The sequence below is a fragment of the Gossypium arboreum genome, chromosome 1, assembly GCF_025698485.1.
Source record: "Gossypium arboreum isolate Shixiya-1 chromosome 1, ASM2569848v2, whole genome shotgun sequence".
Taxonomy (NCBI): domain Eukaryota; kingdom Viridiplantae; phylum Streptophyta; class Magnoliopsida; order Malvales; family Malvaceae; genus Gossypium; species Gossypium arboreum.
This window is the reverse complement of record NC_069070.1, coordinates 75,735,692-75,757,413: the sequence shown is the minus strand read 5'-3', so window position 1 is coordinate 75,757,413 and position 21,722 is coordinate 75,735,692. Positions and strand designations below refer to the sequence as shown.

The 21,722-nt window shown below is 37.2% G+C and overlaps 1 protein-coding gene across 1 annotated transcript in view; it reads left to right on the top strand.

Moving 5' to 3' along the window:
- The window catches only part of LOC128280461 (uncharacterized), a 43,416-nt gene extending 22,485 nt beyond the window's left edge, over positions 1-20,931 (top strand). Inside the window, exons 2-3 of the mRNA XM_053018612.1 lie at positions 19,969-20,288; positions 20,779-20,931. Coding sequence (XP_052874572.1) covers positions 19,969-20,288; positions 20,779-20,931 — 473 coding nt within the window. The remainder of the gene's footprint in view (positions 1-19,968; positions 20,289-20,778) is intronic.
- The last annotated feature ends 791 nt before the right edge of the window (positions 20,932-21,722 follow it).

Sequence of the window (21,722 nt, the reverse complement as noted above, 5' to 3'; positions counted from 1 at the left end):
TTTTTTACAAACATATACACCCATATGGCCGATTTTACCAAATCAAATTTAACCTTACTTATCTCAAATTTTCATTTCATACTATCATCCCCATGACATAACAAGGTTTTGAATCATGGACTAATTAGAACTAAAACTAGCAACTAAGAACATGCATGAATCTCATGGCACCATATTAAACATACCTTAATCTAGCTACAAGGATGGCCAACCTATTCCAAACCAACCATGAGCAAGGACCCTTTCTTCTCCCTTGAGATTTTCGGCCAAAGGATGAAAAAAAAAGATGAACAAAGCTTTTTTTTTTTTTTTTCTTTCTCACTTGCACGGCAATGGGGAGGGGAGGGGAAAGCCTTCACACACACACTTTTTTTTTTATTACTCATGCACCTTATTTTATTTATTTCAACATAAAACACTCACCCAACATGTTTCATGACATGTCTTGCCCATGCTTCCTTGTCATGGCGGCCACTAGCACTTGGGGGATTTTGACATGCAAGTCCTCCTTTTGACTACATGTACTATTAGGTCCTTATAGATTAGCCTATCATTTTCAAAAGTGACATACAAGTCCTACTAACTGAATTCACATGCAATCGACTAAACCAAGCTTGAAATTTTCACACATTCGTAAATACATATTCTAGACAATAAATATTACTTTCAAACATTTCGGTGACTCGGTTTAGTGGTCCCGAAACCACTTCCCGACTAGGGTCAATTTTGGGCTGTCACAACTCTCCCCCACTTAAGGAATTTTTGTCCCCGAAAATCTTACCGGTAAACAGGTTTGGGTAACGCTCTTTCATAGAATTCTCGGGTTCCCAAGTAGCTTCTTCCATCCCGTGTTTGAGCCATAACACTTTTACTAACGGAACCCTTTTGTTTCGCAACTCCTTCACTTCACGAGCTAGGATACTGAATCGGTTCTTCTTCATAACTCATATCGGCTTGAATTTCAATCTCGGAGGGGTTTATTACATGCGAAGGATCGGATCGGTAACGTCGAAGCATCTAAACATGGAAAACGTTGTGGATCCTTTCGAGTTCAGGGGGTAAAAGCAACCTATACGCTACTGGGCCGACTCGTTCGGAGATCTCATATGGCCCAATGAATCTCGGACTCAATTTGCCCTTACGGCCAAATCGAGTATCTTTTCCGGGTGATACCTTAAGAAACACTTTGTCTCCCACCTGATACTCAATATCTCTTTGTTTTAAATCCGCGTACGACTTCGACGATTCAAGCACCTTCAAACTTTCACGAATTACTCGAACTTTTGCTCAAGATCTCTAATCAAATCCACCCGAAAATTTTGCTTTCACCGAGCTCATCCAAAACAATGGTGTACGGCATTTACGACCATACAAAGCCTCGTAAGGCGCCATCTTAATGCTTGACTAAAAACTATTGTTGTAAGCGAATTCAATCAAGGGTAAATACTGTTCCCATGAACCATTAAACTCGAGGATGCAACATCTCAACATATCCTCAAGTATCTGAATTATCCGCTCGGATTGACCATCGGTTTGGGGATGAAAAGCGGTGCTAAAATGCAGCTTGGTACCCAAAGCTTCTTGCAATTTCTTCCAAAATCATGAGGTGAATCTCGGATCTCTGTCCGACACAATAGAAATCGGTACCCCGTGTAATCTCACAATCTGAGAAACATACAATTCAGCTAGCTTATCCAATGAAAAATCCGTACGTACGGAGATAAAGTGAGCCGACTTAGTCAATCTATCAACGACGACCCAAATTGCATCTTTCTTGCTTGCCGACACGGCAAGCCGGATACAAAATCCATCGTGACTCGCTCCCATTTCCATTCGTATCATGATTGGTCAAGCAAACCCGTGGGCACTTGATGTTCCGCCTTTACTTGCTGACATACTAAGCACTTCGAAACAAAGTTGGAAATGTCTCGTTTCATACCATGCCACCAAAACTGGTGTCTCAGGTCGTTGTACATTTTCGTACTCCCCGGGTGGATTGACATTCGACTACTGTGAGCCTCGTTCAAAATCATCGAAACAAGTTCTGAATTCCTTGGAATACATAATCGACCCTTGAACATCAAGCAATCATGGTCGTCAATCTGAAATTCGATTCCTTGTTCGAACACACTCATCCCGCTTTGCAACCAACTCATCGTCGACTTTCTCGAGCTTCACGAATTTGACGTATCAATAATGGTTTGGCTTTCAATTCAGCTACTAACACATTGTCGGGTAGAAACGCATAAGTGTACATTCATCGCTTCATACGCAAATAGTGATTTACGACTTAAGGCATCCGCAACCACATTAGCCTTTCTCGGTGATAGTCAATGACCAACTCATAATCCTTTAACACTCGAGCCAATGTCTTTGTCGCAGATTTAAGTCTCTTTGAGTCATCAAATATTTGAGACTTTTGTGATCCGAATACACATGGCACTTCTCACCAAATAAGTAATGTCGCCATATCTTTAAGGCGAATACGATGGCAGCCAATTCGAGATCATGGGTCGGATAATTTTTCTCATGTGGCTTTAATTGTCTCGACGCATAGGCCACAACTCGCCCTTCTTGCATCAATACGCAACCCAACCCAAGTAGGGATGCGTCACTATAAATGACAAACTCTTTGCCCGATTCAGGTTGCACTAGAATTGGGGCTTCAGTCAAATAAGCTTTCAGTTGATCGAAACTTTTCTGACATTTCTCCGTCCATTCGAACTTAACATCCTTTTGGAGTAGCCGTCATTGGCGTGGCTATCATCGAGAAACCTTTACAAATCGTCGGTAATAACGGCAAGCCCCAAAAGCTCCTAACTTCGGTAACATTCCTTGGTGGTTTCCAATCGACTATGGTCGAAATTTTGTTCGGGTCCACCGACACCGATCACGGACACCACGTGCCCCAAAAGCTAACCTCTTTCAACCAAAATTCACATTTATTGAACTTTGCGTATAACGCTTATCTCGTAAGATTTGCAACACTAGCCTCGGTGTTCAAGATGTTCGGTTTCATCTCTCGAATAGACCAAAATGTCATCGATAAATACAACTATGAACCGATCCAAGTATGGCCTAAAAATTCTATTCATTAAATCCATAAACACCGCAGGGCATTAGTGAGCCCAAACGGCATCACCAAGAATTCAGTAGTGACCGTACCTCGTTCTAAAAGCGGTTTTGGGTATGTCCGATTCTCGGACCCTCAACTGATAGTACCCCGACCTCAAATCTATCTTTGAAAACACCGAGGCTCCCTTTAATTGATCAAACAAATCATCAATTCGTGGCAACGGATATTTATTCTTTATCGTCACTTTATTGAGTTGACGATAGTCGATGCACAACCTCATGCTTCCGTCCTTCTTTTTCACAAACAATACTGGTGCGCCCCATGGAGAAAAACTCGGTCGAGCGAAACCTCTATCCGTCAATTCTTGCAATTGGACCTTCAATTCCTTTAACTCCGTTAATGCCATACGATACGGAGCTATTGAGATCGGCGTAGTACCCGGTACAACTTCGATGCCGAATTCCACTTCTCGAACCGGTGGCAATCCCGGTAACTCCTCCGGAAAAACATCTGAATACTCACAAACCACTGGTACCGATTCGAGTTTCTTTTCCGTCTCTTTACTTTCAAACACATACGCAAGGTATGTTTCACACCCCTTTTTCACATATCTCCGAAGGTCATAGAAGATATTATCGCGGCACTCCTTTTAAATCGAGAGACTCGACTCGGACTACCTCATTATTTGCACTCCTCAAATCAATGGTTTTCCTTTTGCGATCCACCATTGCATCATGTACGGTCAGCCAATCCATACCAAGAATAACATCGAATTCATCAAATGGTAGAAGCATCGATCGGTAGGAAAAGGATTCTCGAATTATTAGGGGCATCTCTTGCACACTTTATCAACGAGTACGTATTGACCCAAAGGGTTTGACACTCGAATGATGTAACTCAGTAGACTCAACAGGTAGAGTCTTACTGGATGCTAAAGTTTCACATACATATGAATGAGTAGAGCCGGGGTCAATCAATGCAATCACACTAGTATCAAAGAGAGTAAAAGTACCAGTGATAACGTCAGGGGAGGATGCCTCCTCTCGTGCGCGGATGGCATATGCTCTAGCAGGAGCACGGGTCTCGGATCGAACAGCCGTATCAGTGGCTCCTCTCTGATTACCACCCCTACCTCCTGAAATCCTCGGGGGTCACCTCTAGTGTCGCCCACTTGATCTTGCACCTTGCATCTTATTCTTCTCATCTAGCTCGTGCAATCTCTAATGAAGTGGTCCTTCAACCACATCCGTAATGACAGTCCCGGTTAATGACTTACCCCAACATTCACCTAGGTGTCGTCTTCCACATTGGGGGCATTCAGTCTCTCTTGACGATCATTGCCCACACTAGCCACCAAGTAGCTCGGAGTCCGTCGATGGTCGTGCTCTAATGGAAATTCCCGATCGTCCTCGTTTTATTAGTGTCCTCCCGAACTTCTTTACAATCGAGAACGGAGCTTTACCCATCGATCTCTTACGATAGTCTTTAGCTTCAAATTCAGCCTTCTTCTTCTCCTTTCCAAGTTCTTCCGCCTTGCGTGCTCGTTCGACCAATATCACGAACTCCTTTATCTCCAAAATACCCACTAGTAGTTTTAAATCTTCATTCAATCCTTCTTCAAATCTTTTGCACATAGCAACCTCATCGGCCACACACTCCAAAGCATACCGACTAAGTCTTACGAACTCATGTTCAGATTCGTAATCTTGTCATACGGCCTTGCTTGAGTTCCAAGAATTCCTTACGCTTTTGATCGATGAACCGTTGACTAATATACTTATTTCTAAATTCGCTTGAAAGAAATCCCAAGTAACTCACTGCTTTGGGACTATGGAGATCAAAGTCCTCCACCAATAGTAAGTGAGTCTCGCAACAAGGATATAGCACACTTTAGACATTCATCGGGTGTGCATGACACTTCATCAAACACCCGAATGGTGTTATCAAGCCAGAACTCGGCTCTTTCGGCATCATCAGTAACTATGGCCTTAAACTCCTCAGCCCCGCGCTTTCTAATCAAGTCTACAGGTGGCTTACTCGGCCTCATAGGATCAAGAATCGATGGCATTACTACCCTGGGGTGGATTATTTAAATTCGGGAATTGTTGGACAGCCGGATTGGTTCGGGCGTATTGCGCTACCCACTCATTCGAAAATCAGTTTCACAATTTTTCCCTGAAACTAGACTCATATTTCCATCTACATATTTTTTCTAGAATTTTGGTCGAGCCAATTAGTACAGTTTATTAGTTAAAGTCTCCCCTGTTGCGTGGATCGACTACACTGACCTTTGTGCATTACGAATTGGATATCTCCTGTACAGGGCTTAAATACTGATGCCGTTTGTTTCTATAGAAACTAGACTCAGAGAGGAATCTACACATATATGGCATAACTCCTAATTATCTCTGGTTAATTTACAATGATTTTCCAAAGTCGGGACAGGGGATCCAGAAACCGTTCTGGCCCTGTTTCACAAGAACTTTAATATCTGTTAACTTATAACTCATATGACCATTTCGTTTCTTCTATATAAAAGTAGATTCATCAAGGTACATTTACATAATTTATTTACTATTTAATACCATTACTACTATTTTTAGTGATTTTTCAATCTCACGTTATCGCTGCTGCCAGACCTGTCACTAAAGCAACTATGCCTATTTCATGATTTCCTTTGATCTAACTAGTGATTCATCATACATGTCACAAATCATGATCATGACTAGCCATACCAGAGGCTAATCATTATCCAACATCTCCCTACTACACTATTGCCATAACATGCATTTTAACACCAAAATAATCAACCATGGCATAAGGCATGGAAATCGAATTACCAAGACTTGTGACTTAACATTTGAGAACTAAATCCAACCGAGCATTTATGCCATTTTCGCATGGCTAAAAGTTTACTTACCAAAGTTCAACAAAGCATATTAGCCTATACATGCCAAAATGTTCTCCTAAATCGACTACACAAAAAAAATACCAAAAGTTGCTAGCCGGTGTGATGACTCCAATGACGATCACGAGCACGCAAAAAGGACGAGTCCGAGAAACCTAAAATGGCGACAAGCAAACACCGGTGAGTATATAACTCAAGTAAGCCATAAGCACTATATTGCCGTTCAGTAATAATATACCATAAAAGAAAATAATTAATGCGGGATTAAAATCCTCCATCCGCACCCCAAACGGTACTATAATTCTTTAGGCATTTCGGTTTGGTCACATACCAAGCCCTACTTGATATTTCATACATTACGCCATATGACATTGCATGCATTTACTTTCGAGCATAATCACCACATAGATACATGTTTATATATATATTCTACCATTCCATTCAGCATCATTACTTGGACATTACGACCTTTTAAATTAGTACAAAATAAGTGCTTAATGACTTACCTTATATCGGATGAAATGATTCCCAATCTACTACTCGATTATCTTTGCTTTGCCTTTGCTTGGTTCTCCCTCTTTGATGTCTTGATCTAAAATGAATACATTTAGTAGTTTAATCTTCTTGCTGGATTTTTATGTGTATAACTTAATGGTTTTCACCCCATTTCACAACTATCTTTGTTCAAAATATCAAAATCTCAACCAACATTTGTTTAATGCTTCAAGACCGAATGCATGGTCACCATTAAGCTAATCTAGTCTCAAGTATTTTAATCCTAACATACAACATCATGAATCAACTCAACCTTATAAGCCAATATTACTCCTACAACCGATTGTAAGGAGTTAACAAAGAAAATATATTTTTACAAACATATACACCCATATGGCCGATTTTACCAAATCAAATTTAACCTTACTTATCTCAAATTTTCATTTCATACTATCATCCCCATGACATAGCAAGGTTTTGAATCATGGACTAATTAGAACTAAAACTAGCAACTAAGAACATGCATGAATCTCATGGCACCATATTAAACATACCTTAATCTAGCTACAAGGATGGCCAACCTATTCCAAACCAACCATGAGCAAGGACCCTTTCTTCTCCTTGAGATTTTCGGCCAAAAGGATGAAAAAAAAGATGAACAAAGCTTTTTTTTTTTTTTGTTTTTCTTTCTCACTTGCACGGCAATGGGGAGGGAGGGAAAGCTTTCACACACACACTTTTTTTTTTTATTACTCATGCACCTTATTTTATTTATTTCAACATAAAACACTCACCCAACATGTTTCATGACATGTCTTGCCCATGCTTCCTTGTCATGGCCGCCACTAGCACTTGGGGGATTTTGACATGCAAGTCCTCCTTTGACTACATGTACTATTAGGTCCTTATAGATTAGCCTATCATTTTTCAAAAGTGACATACAAGTCCTACTAACTGAATTCACATGCAATCGACTAAACCGAAGCTTGAAATTTTCACACATTCGTAAATACATATTCTAGACAATAAATATTACGTTCAATCATTTCGGTGACTCAGTTTAGTGGTCCCGAAACCACTTCCCGACTAGGGTCAATTTTGGGCTGTCACAGTGCAGGGTTGGTGGGCATATTTTATTATTCTGATCTGTTATGCATACTATATCTGAGAGGGGTTAAGGCCCTAAGACTGTAATTGATTCTTTTCTGAGTAGACCAAGGCCCCCACCGAATCTGTAAGGGCTTAGGCCCGAATTATGACTGAATTCTTATATCGGTTTGTATGCATGCTATATTGTAAAGATGTACACACTGAGTTGCGAAATCTCACCCCTTTATTTATTTATCTGTTCAGCTAATCCCCAGCAGTAGGTGGATCAGTACAGTGGAGGACTCGACAGTGACCACTACTACATACATTTTGGTAATGAACTTTCTACTTTTGTTTTTACTTTATTTTCTGGGGATCTTTTATGTAACTTTGGACTCGGACTTCTGGATTTTTATTTGGGTTTTTGAGCTAGGAACGTGAACTAAAAATTGCAACGTCAAATTATGGTTTTTCGCAAATTAACTATGTTTTTCTTTTCAAGATAGAAACGGTTTCTTAAAATAATAACAATATATTAACCGCAATTGCAGGAGGTAGCTGATTGTCTTGGTTTTCAGCCATCTCTTCGGTTAAGGGTTGAGTATCGTCTTCTTGCTCGTTCTCCGTGTATCTTAAGCTTCACCTTATTTCTCTTTGGTTTTTACATATTGTGCGATCGATTTCTTCGTCAAAAAGTAACGGTCACAACGGGTTTCTTCTAGTCATAAACTATGAAAACCTGCCAATAGAAGGAAAAAGTAAGTTAATAAATAATAATAAAATTAAATTAAACTGCAAGAAAAATAAATGTCTAAAGTAATAAAAATTAAGCGTTCCTAATATCTTAGTTCCCCGGAAATGGCGCCAAAAACTTGATCGCGTTATTTCGTGATAGGTTTTAAATATTTATAATTAATCGTTCTTGAAACTAACTATTATCGCGATGTAGGCAAGTGTACCTATCGAACAGTAGTATAGTTTTAGTAAGACCAGATTGTCGAACCAAAAGGAACAAAAAGTACTAGTAATGACTGTCTTTTTATTAACTAGCCTAAAAATAATGGGGTGTTGTTTTACTTAACTAATTATCTAAACTAACAACACACAGAGAAAAGAATTGGGGAATTGCTTGTAGGAAAAATCGATTGACTTAAGGCAATACCTAAGGAAAAATGCACCTAGACTTTACTTGTTGTTCTGGCTCCGAATCGAACGATTTATTCATTCAACTTGTTCCGTAGAGATCCCTAAGTTATGTTATTATCCCTATTCAAGAATAATAACGTCTAATCCCTAGATTGAATAACCGAGACTTTTCTCTAATTAACACTCTAGGGTTGCATTAACTCGATCTATGGATCCCCTTATTAGGTTTCACCGTAATCCGGCAAAATCTTGTCACCCTATGTCTAGGCGTGCAATCAACTCCGCTTAATTATGACAATTGTACTCTTAGACAAGGTCTATTCCTCCTCTGAATAAGAGCTTGTCTTGAATCAGTATCCTGGGATATCAAAACAAGAATTAAGAACACATAATTAAGAACAAGTTAAATATTTATCATATGATTTAGAAAATAATAACAAGATTCATCTTAGGTTTCATTCCCCTTGGGTATTTAGGGGATTTAGTTCATAACTAAATAAGAAAACATCTCAGAATAATAAAGAATACAAAACATAAAGAAAACCCAAAACTCCTGAAGGGGAATTGAGGATAGATCTTCAGTTTTGATGATAAATCTGGCTTTTGAGATGAATCTGTAATATCCCGAATTAGGGCCTAATCATAACAGTGGTTTTGTGACCACAAATTTGAGATAGAAATAATTATTTTATAATTATTTTGATGTTTATGATATGATTGCATGATTGTGTGAAAATTTCGCGATGAAATCCTATGCCTAAAGTGCTTAAATTGAAATTAGAGACTAAATCGAATAATTTGCAAAACTTGCATTCTAGAAGTTTTTAGTATGAAATTGCTTTGGAATATTAATGAGGAGGTCTTAAATAGCAATTTGATCAATTTCTATGTCTATGGACAAAAATTGGACATGGATGGAATTTTTGGAAAGTTTAGTAGTAAGGGCATTTTGGTTATTTAGTTATTAAAATGAATTAAAAACAAAATTAAAGGCCAATTTTTGTCCATCTTCTTCATTAGGCCAAAATTTCAAGGGTTCTCTATAGCTAGGGTTTGTTTCAAGCTTCTAAGCTCCATAGTAAGTGATTCCAAGCCCCATTTTTAATATTCTTTACGTTTTTGGAATCTCGGTATCTCGATTTGGCTTATGTTAGCAATAATTCAACCTAGGGTTCATATTTGGAAAAATACCCATAGGTGAAATTTGTGTATTTTGGTGTTTTATGATGGAATATGAGGTTTTAAATTATGTTAGACAACTTGTGCTACTCGGTTTTAAGTGAAAACGAGTAAAAGGGCTTAATCGGTAAAAATACCTAATAGTCATAAGTGCATGTTAGAGTGTGAATTTGATGTTGCTATAGAAGGGAAAACGGATTAGCATGTCATAAAACATAAGAATAAGGGATGAAGTTTAATTCCCGATCCTAGGGACAAAAGTGTAATTATGCAAAAGTTTAGGGGAAAAATGTAATTTTGCCAAAGTTCGTATTAAAGACTGTTTTGATGAATGTATGTATTAAATAAGATTAATTTGGCATTATAGATCAAGAGAAACAAGATTCAAGTCGCAATCGAGGGAAAAACAAAGTTTACGAAGAATAGGCTCGATTGCTAATATTTTGTATCGAGGTAAGTTTAGGTGTAAATGTAGTAACATAATTGTCATTGTAAGTAATTTAATGTTATTTATATGATATGATGATTAATATCATGAAATATTATGCTTTGTGGTTATTATTGAGTAATATGCAAATTATGTGTGCTACTTGTTAAATATGAATTGCTACCGAGTATCAGTTTCGATATTCTGTGGAAGACGGCAAATATGTGAGATTGAGGAAAAAGCTCGTTTGAACCTTACGAATAGATTAGAATACAAGTGACATGTCACTAGGATACTTGAGTTCTGAACTCGTTGAGTTGAGTCCGAGTTCGTGAGTTGTAACTAGGCATCCGAACTCATTGAGTTGAGTCCGAGTTCACTTATGGGTGGGTTACATGGTAGCTTGGCTACATAAGTTCCGCAGGCTATTGAGTTTGTCTAGCTGCAGGTATGGCACTTACGTTCATGAAATCCGCGTATTAGAATTATATTCCGATGTGTTCAACAGGTGAATCTTAAGTGAATGAGAAGAATGCCTAAAACGAAGGTGACATACTGGTAAGTGTGGTGAATGAGAAAATTTGACAGGTATGTGTTTAAATCCTTGGGTTGAGAACTTGGCATGATGAAATCGTAGAAAGATATTAAATGCAAACAAAACACGAATGTCTTGATGTTGTTTATGCAAATGATGTTTTATGTGGAATTGCATGATTATGTTACTTGCTATTTGCATGTGAACTTACTAAGCATTTATGCTTATTCCCTCCTTTTCATTCATTGTAGTTGTTGACAAGCCAGCTTGAGAATCGGGATAGGTCGAAGACTCGTTCACACTATCCGAAGGCCTAAATTGGTAAAATGGCTTGTGTATTTTGAATGTGGCATGTATGGAAAAATGCTCACTTTGTGTAAATGATTTTATGACATGGTTATGGTTTGGTAAGAAAAGGGTTTGTGAATGATTAGCCATTGGAATGGCCAATCTAAATCATATTTGATGCCATGTATGTTTAAAATGCTATTTAGTCCATGGAAATCTATAATAAAGTGAAATTTGTTATAAAATAGAATATTGCTGTAGCAATGATGTGAATTTGAAAAATCACTAAAAATAGTAGAAATTGAATTAAATGATGAGTAAGTTATGAAATTGAATCTTGATGAATCTATTTTCATATGAATAGAATAAAACAGGTATATGAGTTATATTTTGTGAGATATTTATGTTTTGGTGGAATAGGGTTAGAGTGATCTCTGTATCCCCTATTCTGACTTTAAAAATTCACTATAAATTGTACAAAAACAATTAGGAGTTTTATCTTACATGTATGAAATCCTTACTTAGTCTAGTTTTATAAGAAACAAACGGCATAGTTATTGAAACTCTGTATAGGGAGATATCTAATTCGTAATACACAGGGGTTAGAGTAGTCGAACCCTGAAATAGGGGAAACTTTAACTAATAAACTGTAGTAATTGGCTCGACCAATAATTCTAGAAAAAATTAGTAAAAATATATATGAGTCTAGTTTCAGAAAAAATTTACGGAATTAGATTTAGAGTTTTGGAACTCGAGATATGAATTTTTAAGCGACTGTGATGCAGTTAGCCAGCTTGTCTGGAAATTTTAAACATAAATTGTTTGAGCTGTTAAATTAATGAATTAAGTTTAGTAACACCTCAAGCTCGACTCTGGCGATGATCTCGGGCATGAGGGCGTTACAAAATCAATCGAATTCTTTGGAGTAATTCCTTTCTCCCTATTCTGTGTCTCCTTTTCTCCTTTTTCTAGGGTGTATTTATAGACTTTGGAATGCCTAGAAGCCCTCAAAAGTGGCCTTTTCCGAATTGGACTTAACTTGGGCTCAGCAGGGACATGCCTGTGTGACACGCCAGTGTGCGATTACTTCAGTCCGTGCTCGAGCCTGTTAAAATGGCACGGGGGTGTGCTATACCCGCGTGAATCGTGCTTCAATTCTTCCAGATTGACATGGCCGTGTGGTCTGCCCGTGTGAGGGAGTCCTGGCCGTGTTAAGTTCATACTTTGGCCCATTTTCTCTGTTTTTTGCATGTTTCTCATTCTTTTCACTCTCCTATGCTCTCCTAAGTATAAAACATGAATTTAAAGCATTAGGAGCATCGAATTCACCAAATCTAATGGAAAATCATCCATAAAATGCGTTAAACATGGGGTAAAAATATGTATAAATTATGGTTTATCATCCGGGAAAGGCAAATGTTGTTGCTGATGCATTAAGTCAGAAATCATTATTTGCATTACATGATATGAATGTTCAGTTGTGTATATCTGATGATGGTTTAGTTTTAGTCGAGTTGACAGGGAGACCGTTGTTTTTACAACAGATTATTGATCCTTAGAAAGTTGATAATGAGATAATAGCAAAACGAGCTCAGTGTGAATTAAATTCTAATTCTGAATTTCAAGTTAGTAATGATGATTGTTTGAGATTCCGAGATCATATTTGTGTACCAAGAAATCCAGAGTTGATTCAGATGATTTTGAATGAATCTCACAACAGTCGATTATCTGTACATCTAGGTAGTACAAAAATGTATAATGATTTGAAATAGCATTACTGGTGGTCTGGAATGTCAGCAAGTTAAAGCTAAACATCAAGTTTCATCTGATTTGTTACAACTGATTATGATTTCGGAATGGAAATGGGATAGAGTGACAAAGGATTTTGTTTCGGGTTTGCCCCTATCTCCATGAAAGAAAGATGTGATTTGGGTTGCGATTGACCAATTGACAAAATCAGCTTTTTTTATTCCGGTACGATCTGATTATTAGCTTGATAAATTAGCTGAGTTATACATTTCTGATATTCTAAGATTGCACGGGGTACCTTTGTCTATTGTGTCAGTGTGACAGCCCTAAATTGACCCTAGTCGGAAAGTGGTTTCAGGACCGCTAAACCAAGTCATAAAAATAATTAACCGTCATAGTTGATGCTCATTATATGTACATATGCATGTGTGAAAATTTCATGTTTGGATTTTGTTAATTGTAAGTGAATTTTATCAAATAGGACTTGTGTGAGAAAATTTAGAAATGTGCTAGGCAAATGTAAAGCGGTCTATTAATGCATGTTGTGAAAATGATGGGTTTGCATGTCAATTTACCCAAAATTTAAGCATGGTGGCCGGCCATGCTATGAGTGGAAACATGTTGCAAACATGTTGGGTTAGTGGTTATGTTAGAAAGAATAAAATAATGAAAAAAAAGGAATATGATGAAAACAAAGGAAAAGAAAAAGTGTCCATCCTTTCACATTTTTCTTCCTTGGCCGAATGTTCTAAGAAGAAGGGGGGGAGAGCTTGAGAAAATCAGCTATGGTAGTTTGCTAGACTAAGGTATGTTTGATGTTGTCCATGAGATTCATACATGTTTTTAGTTGTTAGTTTGAGTTCTACCTAGCCCATGGTTTAAATCTTTGCTATGGGATGGAGATGATATTCGGCCATGGGTGTTGTCTTCTTGGTTGATGTTTGATGTTGTGGTGATGAGGCATGAAGATGAGTTAAGTTTCGACTAAAGTGGATTTGTGTTGATGTCATTTGCATGCTAAGTGTGAAGCTTTGTAATGATACATGTGTATGGTGCTTTTGATGTTGTGAATGGAAGTAGTGGAAAAGTAAAAGAAAATTTATGTAGAAATGTGGTATATGTGGATTTGTAGGATGTTATAAATATATGTGAAGCCATGCTAGATTAGGAAGAATTCGGTCAAGTGTTCATGAGATGAAATTTTGTGTTTAGGTGAATTAAAGATGATAGTATAGTTGATATCATGTATATATGTATGCATATTCGCCATCAAATTAAGAGCATAGGTGATGTTGAGTCTAAGCTTTGCACATTCTACATATATATATATATATGCATGTGTGATTGAATTATTGATAGTAGGGCGATAGCATATGGTTATTAGCCGAATAGCTAAGAACATAAGGTAGCAAGATAAAATTTTACCATGCCGTTCCGTATGTCATAAAATCATTAAAATGTGAATACCAATATATGTAGCAAAGCAGTTGAATGAGTTAATTTATTTGTTTAAGCTCAAGATCCTAAAGGAGAGGCGTCCAACAAGGGAAATCAAGGTCATCGAGTAGCCGACTTGGAATTATTTTACCCAACACAAGGTAAGTCATTAAGCATATAGTTGGTATTGATTTAAATGATCGTAATACCTATGCAATTGTGGTTAATGAGATGAAATGTATACAAATGTATATGTATGTAGAGATGAAATTGTCGAATGTAAAAAGGAAGTGAAGCGTATAGAGTGGCTGGTTTTCGGCACTAAGTGTGCGGGCAATAAGTGTTCACGGTTGTGAGATTGGCACTAAGTGTGCGGGCTTGAAATGCATGGCACTAAGTGTGCGAGTTTAAAGTACATGGCACTAAGTGTGCGTGGTTGATTATTAAGCACTATGTGTGCGAACCCATTATATATATATTTTCTATCAATTATTTATATTAAGGGTGCGACCTTACCGAGTCGATTTCGGACAGCGGAAAGGGTAAGTACCTTGAGTTCATGGCTAATAGGTGCTATGTTTATATTTGGAGTTGAGCGTGGTAAGTTTTGAACCTATGTGATGATTATAATTGAAGTCACGTACATAAGGTTCATCGTGGAATAGGTGAAAGTTCGCTTAGTTGTATGATTGTAACGAAAATAAAATGATGTATGGAAATGCCTCAATTATTCTATTGAATAACGTATGAAATGTCAATGTAGGACTTGGAATGAGATTGAATTGTAAGGTCTAAGAAACTATGGCATAGTTCGGTATGGATGGAGTACTTAGCCTCATTTCGTTGTTTCCTCTTGTGAAAATTTTATTAATGGATGGTAGTGTAATGCTTATGACTTACTGAGTTATATACTCATTCGGTGTTTGCTTGTCACCTATTTTAGGTTTCTTGGACTCGACTTTTTGCGTATTCGGGACCGTCATCGAAGTCATCACACCGACTAGCAACTTTTGGTATTTTCTTCTTAATTGGTCTAGGAGAACATTTCGGCATGTATAGGCTATTATGTTTTGTTGAAATTTGGTATGTAAAACTTTGGATAGCCATGCGAAAATGGCTTATATACGTTTTGAGCATAATGTTATAGTCATCTTGAATGTATATGTTCATTAAGAGGCATGGAAACTATGTACTAGGTAAAGTCTACCTTAAAAATGGATGCTGATAGCAGCAGTGACATGGATGTGAAAAATCACTAAAAATAGTAGGAATGGAATTAAATAGTGAATAAATTATGTAATCGAACCTTGACGAATCTATTTTCATAGGAAAGTAACGAAATGATCATATGAACAATATATTAGGAGATATTTTAGTTTTCGCGAAACAGGGCCAGGACGGTTTCTGGATTCCCTGTTCCGACTTTGGAAATTCATTATAAATTAACCAGAGATAATTAGAAGTTTTTCCATATATTTACAGATTCCTTTTCGAGTCTAGTTTCTATAAAAACAAACGGCATCAGTATTGAGGCCCTGTACAGGGAGATATCCAAGTTGTAATGCCTGAAGGTCAGTGTGGTCGAACCCTGAAACAGGGGAGACTTTAACTAATAAACTGTACTAATTGGCTCAACCAAAAATTCTAGAAAAAAAATTTTATATGGATATATGAGTCTAGTTTCAGGAAAAATTTACGGAACTGGTTTTTGACTTTTGGAACTCGAGATATGATTTTTAAGGAAACAGTGACGCAGTTAGCCAGCTCGTCTGGAAATTTAAAATGGACTGTGCAATAAGTGATTTAAGTCTGCGAACCCCTCGTGTCTGACTCCGGCAACGGTCTCGGGTACGGGGTGTTACAGTCAGACAGAGATCTGAGATTCACTTCTCGATTTTGGAAGAAATTACAAGAGGCTTTAGGTACGAAATTGCACTTCAGTACTACTTATCAGCCACAAAAGGATGGTCAATCCAAGCAGATTATTTAGATTCTCGAGGATATGTTGAGATGTTGTATTCTTGAGTTTAGAGGTACGTGGGAACAGTATCTTCCATTGATTGAATTTTCTTACAATAATAGTTTCGTACACCATTGTATTGGTCTGAACTCAGTGAGAATAAGATACACGGGGTTGATTTGATTAAAGAGACTGAACAAAAAGTAAAAGTAATTCGAGATAGTTTGAAAGCAACTTCTGATGGTCAGAAATCATACGCAGATTTGAAAAGAAAAGACATTGAATTTGAAATCGATGATAAAGTGTTTTTGAAAGTATCCCCGTGGAAGAAAGTACTTCAATTTGGCAAAAAAGGCTAATTGAGTTTGAGATTTATCGAGCCGTATGAGATTATCGAGCGTATCTGGCTGGTTGCTTACAGATTGTTGTTGCCACCAAAGTTAGAAAATATTCATAATGTGTTTCACGTATCAATGCTTTGACAATTCAGATTCGAGCCCTCACATGTGATTTCTCTGTCTGATATTGAAATTCAGTCTGATATGACTTATGAAGAAGAACTGATCCATATCTTAGCTTGTGAGATTAAAGAACTACGAAATAAGAAAATTTCATTAGTAAAAGTATTGTGGTATCGACACGGTGTTGAAGAGGCCACGTGGGAGCCCGAAGATGCTATGAGACAACAATATCCGAATCTATTCAACAGTAAGATTTTGGGGGATGAAAATCCCTAAGGGGGGAGAGTTGTAACAACCCAATTTTGACCCTAGTCAGAATTGTGGCTTTGGGATCACAAATCCAAGTCAAAAAATATTTTAATATTATTTTTAATGCTTATAATATGTGAATTGACGTGTGTGAAAGTTTCGTGTGAAAATTTTACTATTTTGAAAAAGGACCTAATCGCATAAAATGTAAAAGTTGCTTGCTATATGTTAAGTGGGATTATTTGTCATGTCTTTGTAAATAACAGGTCCTTATGTTGTTATTAAACCATTGGTTGTGTTAATGGACATTAAAGGCCTTAATATATGTGATTTTATAATGTTATTAATCAAAGGCAAAATTGGTATTTAGTAATTTAAGTTAATATTAATAACAAAGCATAAATTAAGGCCATTAACACCTTATATTGCCGAATTCATCAAAGAAAAAGAAAGACATTCAAGCTTAGGGTTTCGGCTATGGTTTTGTTTGATTGAGGTATGTGTGTTTTTATAATTTCTACGTTTTTGTGATTATTGCTTAGAGTTCTATCAAGCCCATGTCTCAATTTCTTTTTTTTTTTTTTGATGATTTTGAGTTATGCCATTGATGAAATTATGAGTTTTATGAAGTTTGATGATAGTATATGGAAGCTTGATGTTGGGTTAACATGATTTGTCTTTGAATTTTTGAGTAAAATGGGCTAAACTGTAAAATTTGTAAATTGAAGGACTAAAATGTGAAATAAATGAAATATATGGGCTTATATAAACACCATGTATATTTGGTTAAGCAAGTGTGTATGGAAATTTTGTGTATTTTGTGATTTTGTGAATTAAGGACTAAAGTGTCAAAATGTGAAAATGTGAGGGCTAATTTGTAAAATGCCCTAAATATTTTTTTTTGGATTGATTTGAATGAATTTGAGATTGAATAAGTTAAATTTGAATGTGTTTAGATCAAGAACCAAAGAAAACGAAATTAGATCGGGGAAAGTCAAAAGTCGTTGAACAGTCGACTCTATTCGTTCAAATCCGTACAAGGTAAGTCTATATAGAAATAAATGTGTTTGTAATGGTTTATTTATTATTATATGCTATTAAAAAATGATGAATGGCCTATTGAATTGAATATGAGATATCCGAGAAAGTATCGACAAAGTTCCGACGTCCGAAAAGCCTTATATGAACCATAGGAATAGTTAGGATACATATGTCATGACATAGGATCCGATATGTGTTTTCGTGTCAGACCATGTTTGGGACGTTGGCATCGACTTATGGTTTACGTGTAAGACCATGTCTGGGACATCGACGTCGTATTTGATTTCGTGTAAGACCCTGTCTAGGACAGTAGCATCGATATTTGATTACATGTAAAACATGTCTGGGACGTTGGCATTGTACAAGTTTTTTGAGTTATCCGCGTATCCTTATGATTCTGAACGGTTCAACGGGCATTCCATGAAAAGAATGAATATATGAAATGTGCAACTGAATTAGGTACGTTTGAAATGTATACTATGTTTGAGAATAAAAGGTAAGTACATGTGCAAGTGATGATATATGATATAAGTATGAGAAAATATGTTATATGAGCAAATAAATTGGGATTATGTGAATGTAAATGAACTACATAGTAAGTGATAGTATTTGGCCATGAATTACATGAATGATTTGGTTTGTAATTGTGTTATATGATAAGTTTATTTGTATATGGCTTACTAAGCTTTTAAAAGCTTACTTTGTGTGTCTTTCAACTATTTTTTTAAGATATCGTAGCTACCGAGAGCTCGAAGATCGTTGAGGATCATCACCACGTTATCAAACTTCTTTTTGGTACCTTTTGAAAATGTGAATATTAAAGTATGGCAGTATAGGCTAGAAGTACTTTGATTATGTTTTGTGATGTATATATTTAGCCATATGATATGGCTTGGTTTTGGTTGTGATTATGATTTGATTTTGATATATAAAATGTGATGCAATATGATTACTATGATGTGTTTTTGAATGGCCAAGAGATTTGGTAAGTTTGGCAAGTTTTTGGTAAGTGCTAATTGTGGAGTTGGTAAAAATGTGGTATGAGATTGAAAGAGTATATTAAGGTTATAAACCATATGTTTTGGTATGTTTTTGGCTTAAGGAATGACATGATTTGGTATGTGTTACAAGCATGAAATTGTTGCTAATGAAATGGCATGAATGTTGAATGTTTTGTTTGTGAATTGGTTGAAAACTTGGTATAAAATGATGTGGATTTGATGCTTTTAGGGAGGACCTAAAATGGGTGGCAAATTGGCCTTGTAAATGGCTTATTTTTGCCCACAAGGGTAGAGACAAGGGTGTGTGTCTCAGTCGTGTTGCTTGAGGGCTATTTCGAAATAAGCCTGGGCAGACCACATGGCCACACACACATGGGCGTGTGCCAGGCCGTGTGGCCTTCGACCACGGGCTTGACGCACGGGTGTATGGTCAGCCTTGTGGCTAAGTCAATAGCCTCCCTAATTTTCACACAACTAGGCACACGGGCATGTCTGGTGGCCATGTGGACAAGTCAGTATGTATGCCATGTTTTGACATGGCCTAGACACATGGGCCTGTCCAATGCCATATGAGGCACACGGCCTGTTCACACGGGCGTGTGACCTATATATCTTTGAAAAATTGTTTAAGTTTCAAAAAATTTTGTATGTGTTCAGTTTAGTCCCGACCCCTTTCTAAAGCATGTTTAAGGTCTCGATGACCTATATAAGGGACTCTTTGGTAATGTATGATTATGATTGTGGATGATGTTTATGAATTATTCATTAAATGTTTCGATTTGTCTGGTAACTTCTTTAACCCTAGTCCAGCGACGGAAACAGGTTAGGAGTGTTACAGTGAGGTACCTTTAATTTTAGGGTGACTCTTTTTAGCAACTACTAGAACTATAATTGATGTTGGTACGGGTGAACTTGTACTTCGTGTAGGCGATGAATTGAGTACTCTCCAAACTCATGATTTTGTTAGAACATCTAGTGATCAAGATGATTTTAAATCTTTTGTTAATATTAGTGACCATGTGGCTCAACCTTTTTTGCAAGAAACCCTTCAAAAAAACATAATGGAGCCATGTTCCAGACTATGTGACAGAAGCAGAATGACTTATGAGGAGCGAATGTTACAAAATGATGAACTAGATGAATGGTGGACACATGTCAAGGAGAAATCGAGAAAGCATGATGAAAAGCCAAAGCGACACCATGATGAGCACATGATAAGAAGAAACCAATTTAAGGTTGGAGACAAAGTATTGCTGGAAAAAACGGATCCATAAATCTCCCCTTCAAAGCTCGAGTCAAAAGGATTAAACCTATTTATGGTACTGAACGTCTTCTGCTACAATACAGTTGAGGTAACTCATTCTAAATTCGGCACATTTAAGGTAAAAAATAGTCGAATAGGACATTATCTTGGTAGAATAATTGATAGTGAGAAAGAAGAGCCATGGCTTTGCAAACTCGTGTCAAGGAGAAACTGAGAAAGCACAATGAAGAGCCAAAGCGACGCCATGATGAGTAGGTGATGAAAACAAACCAATTTAAGGTTGGAGACAAAGTACTGTTGGAAGAAACGGATCCACAAATCTCCCCTTTGGAGCTCGAGTCAAACAGATCAAACCTATTTATGGTATTGAACGTCTTTTCCTATGATACAGTTGATGTAACTCATTATGAATTCGACACATTTAAGGTACACAATACTTAAATTAGATATTATCTTGGTACAATAATTGATAGCGCGAAAAAGGAGCCTTGGCTTCGCAAACACATGTCAAGGAGAAACAGATAAAGCATGATGAAGAGCCAAAGCGACGCCATGATGAGCACGTGATGAAAACAAAGCAATTTAAGGTTGGAGACAAAGTACTGCTGGAAAAAATGGATCCATAAATCTCACCTTCGGAGCTCGAGTCAAACGTATCAAACCTATTTATGGTACTAAACGTCTTCCCCTACGATACCGTTGACGTAAATCATTCTAAATTTGGGGCATTTAAGGTAAACAATACTCGAATTAGACATTATCTTGGTAGAATAATTGATAGCGAGAAAGAAGAGCCTTGGCTTTGCAAACACATGTCAAGGAGAAACTGAAAAAGCACGATAAAGAGCCAAAGCGACACCAAGATGAACAGGTGATGAGAACAAACCAATTTAAAGTTGGAGACAAAGTACTGCTGGGAAAAACGGATCCATGAATCTCCCCTTCAGAGCTCGAGCAAACGGATCAAACCTATTTACGGTACTGAACGTCTTCCCCTACGATACAGTTGAGGTAACTCATTCTGTATTTGACACATTTAAAGTAAACAATACTCAAATTATACCTTACCTTGGTAGAATAATTGATAGAAAGAAAGAGAAGCCTCAGCTTCGTGAACCGCAGTAATCATGCATGCTTAAGGTAAGTTGAGCTTAAACTTTAAATAAACGTTTATTGGGAGGCAATCCGAGTGTTTAAATTTTGCTAATTCTTTTAATTTCATTGCATGCTAATTTAAAAATCTTTAATACTTTTTTTTAACTCACACGGCCTGGACATGTGCGTGTCCCAAGCCGTGTGCATAAGGGAGCATTCAACAGTGAGTTACACAAATTAGCGACATGGCCATGTGACCCATACGGCTTGGACACACAGACATGTCCTTGGCCGTGTGAGTCTTTGGACTTAATTTTTGTAA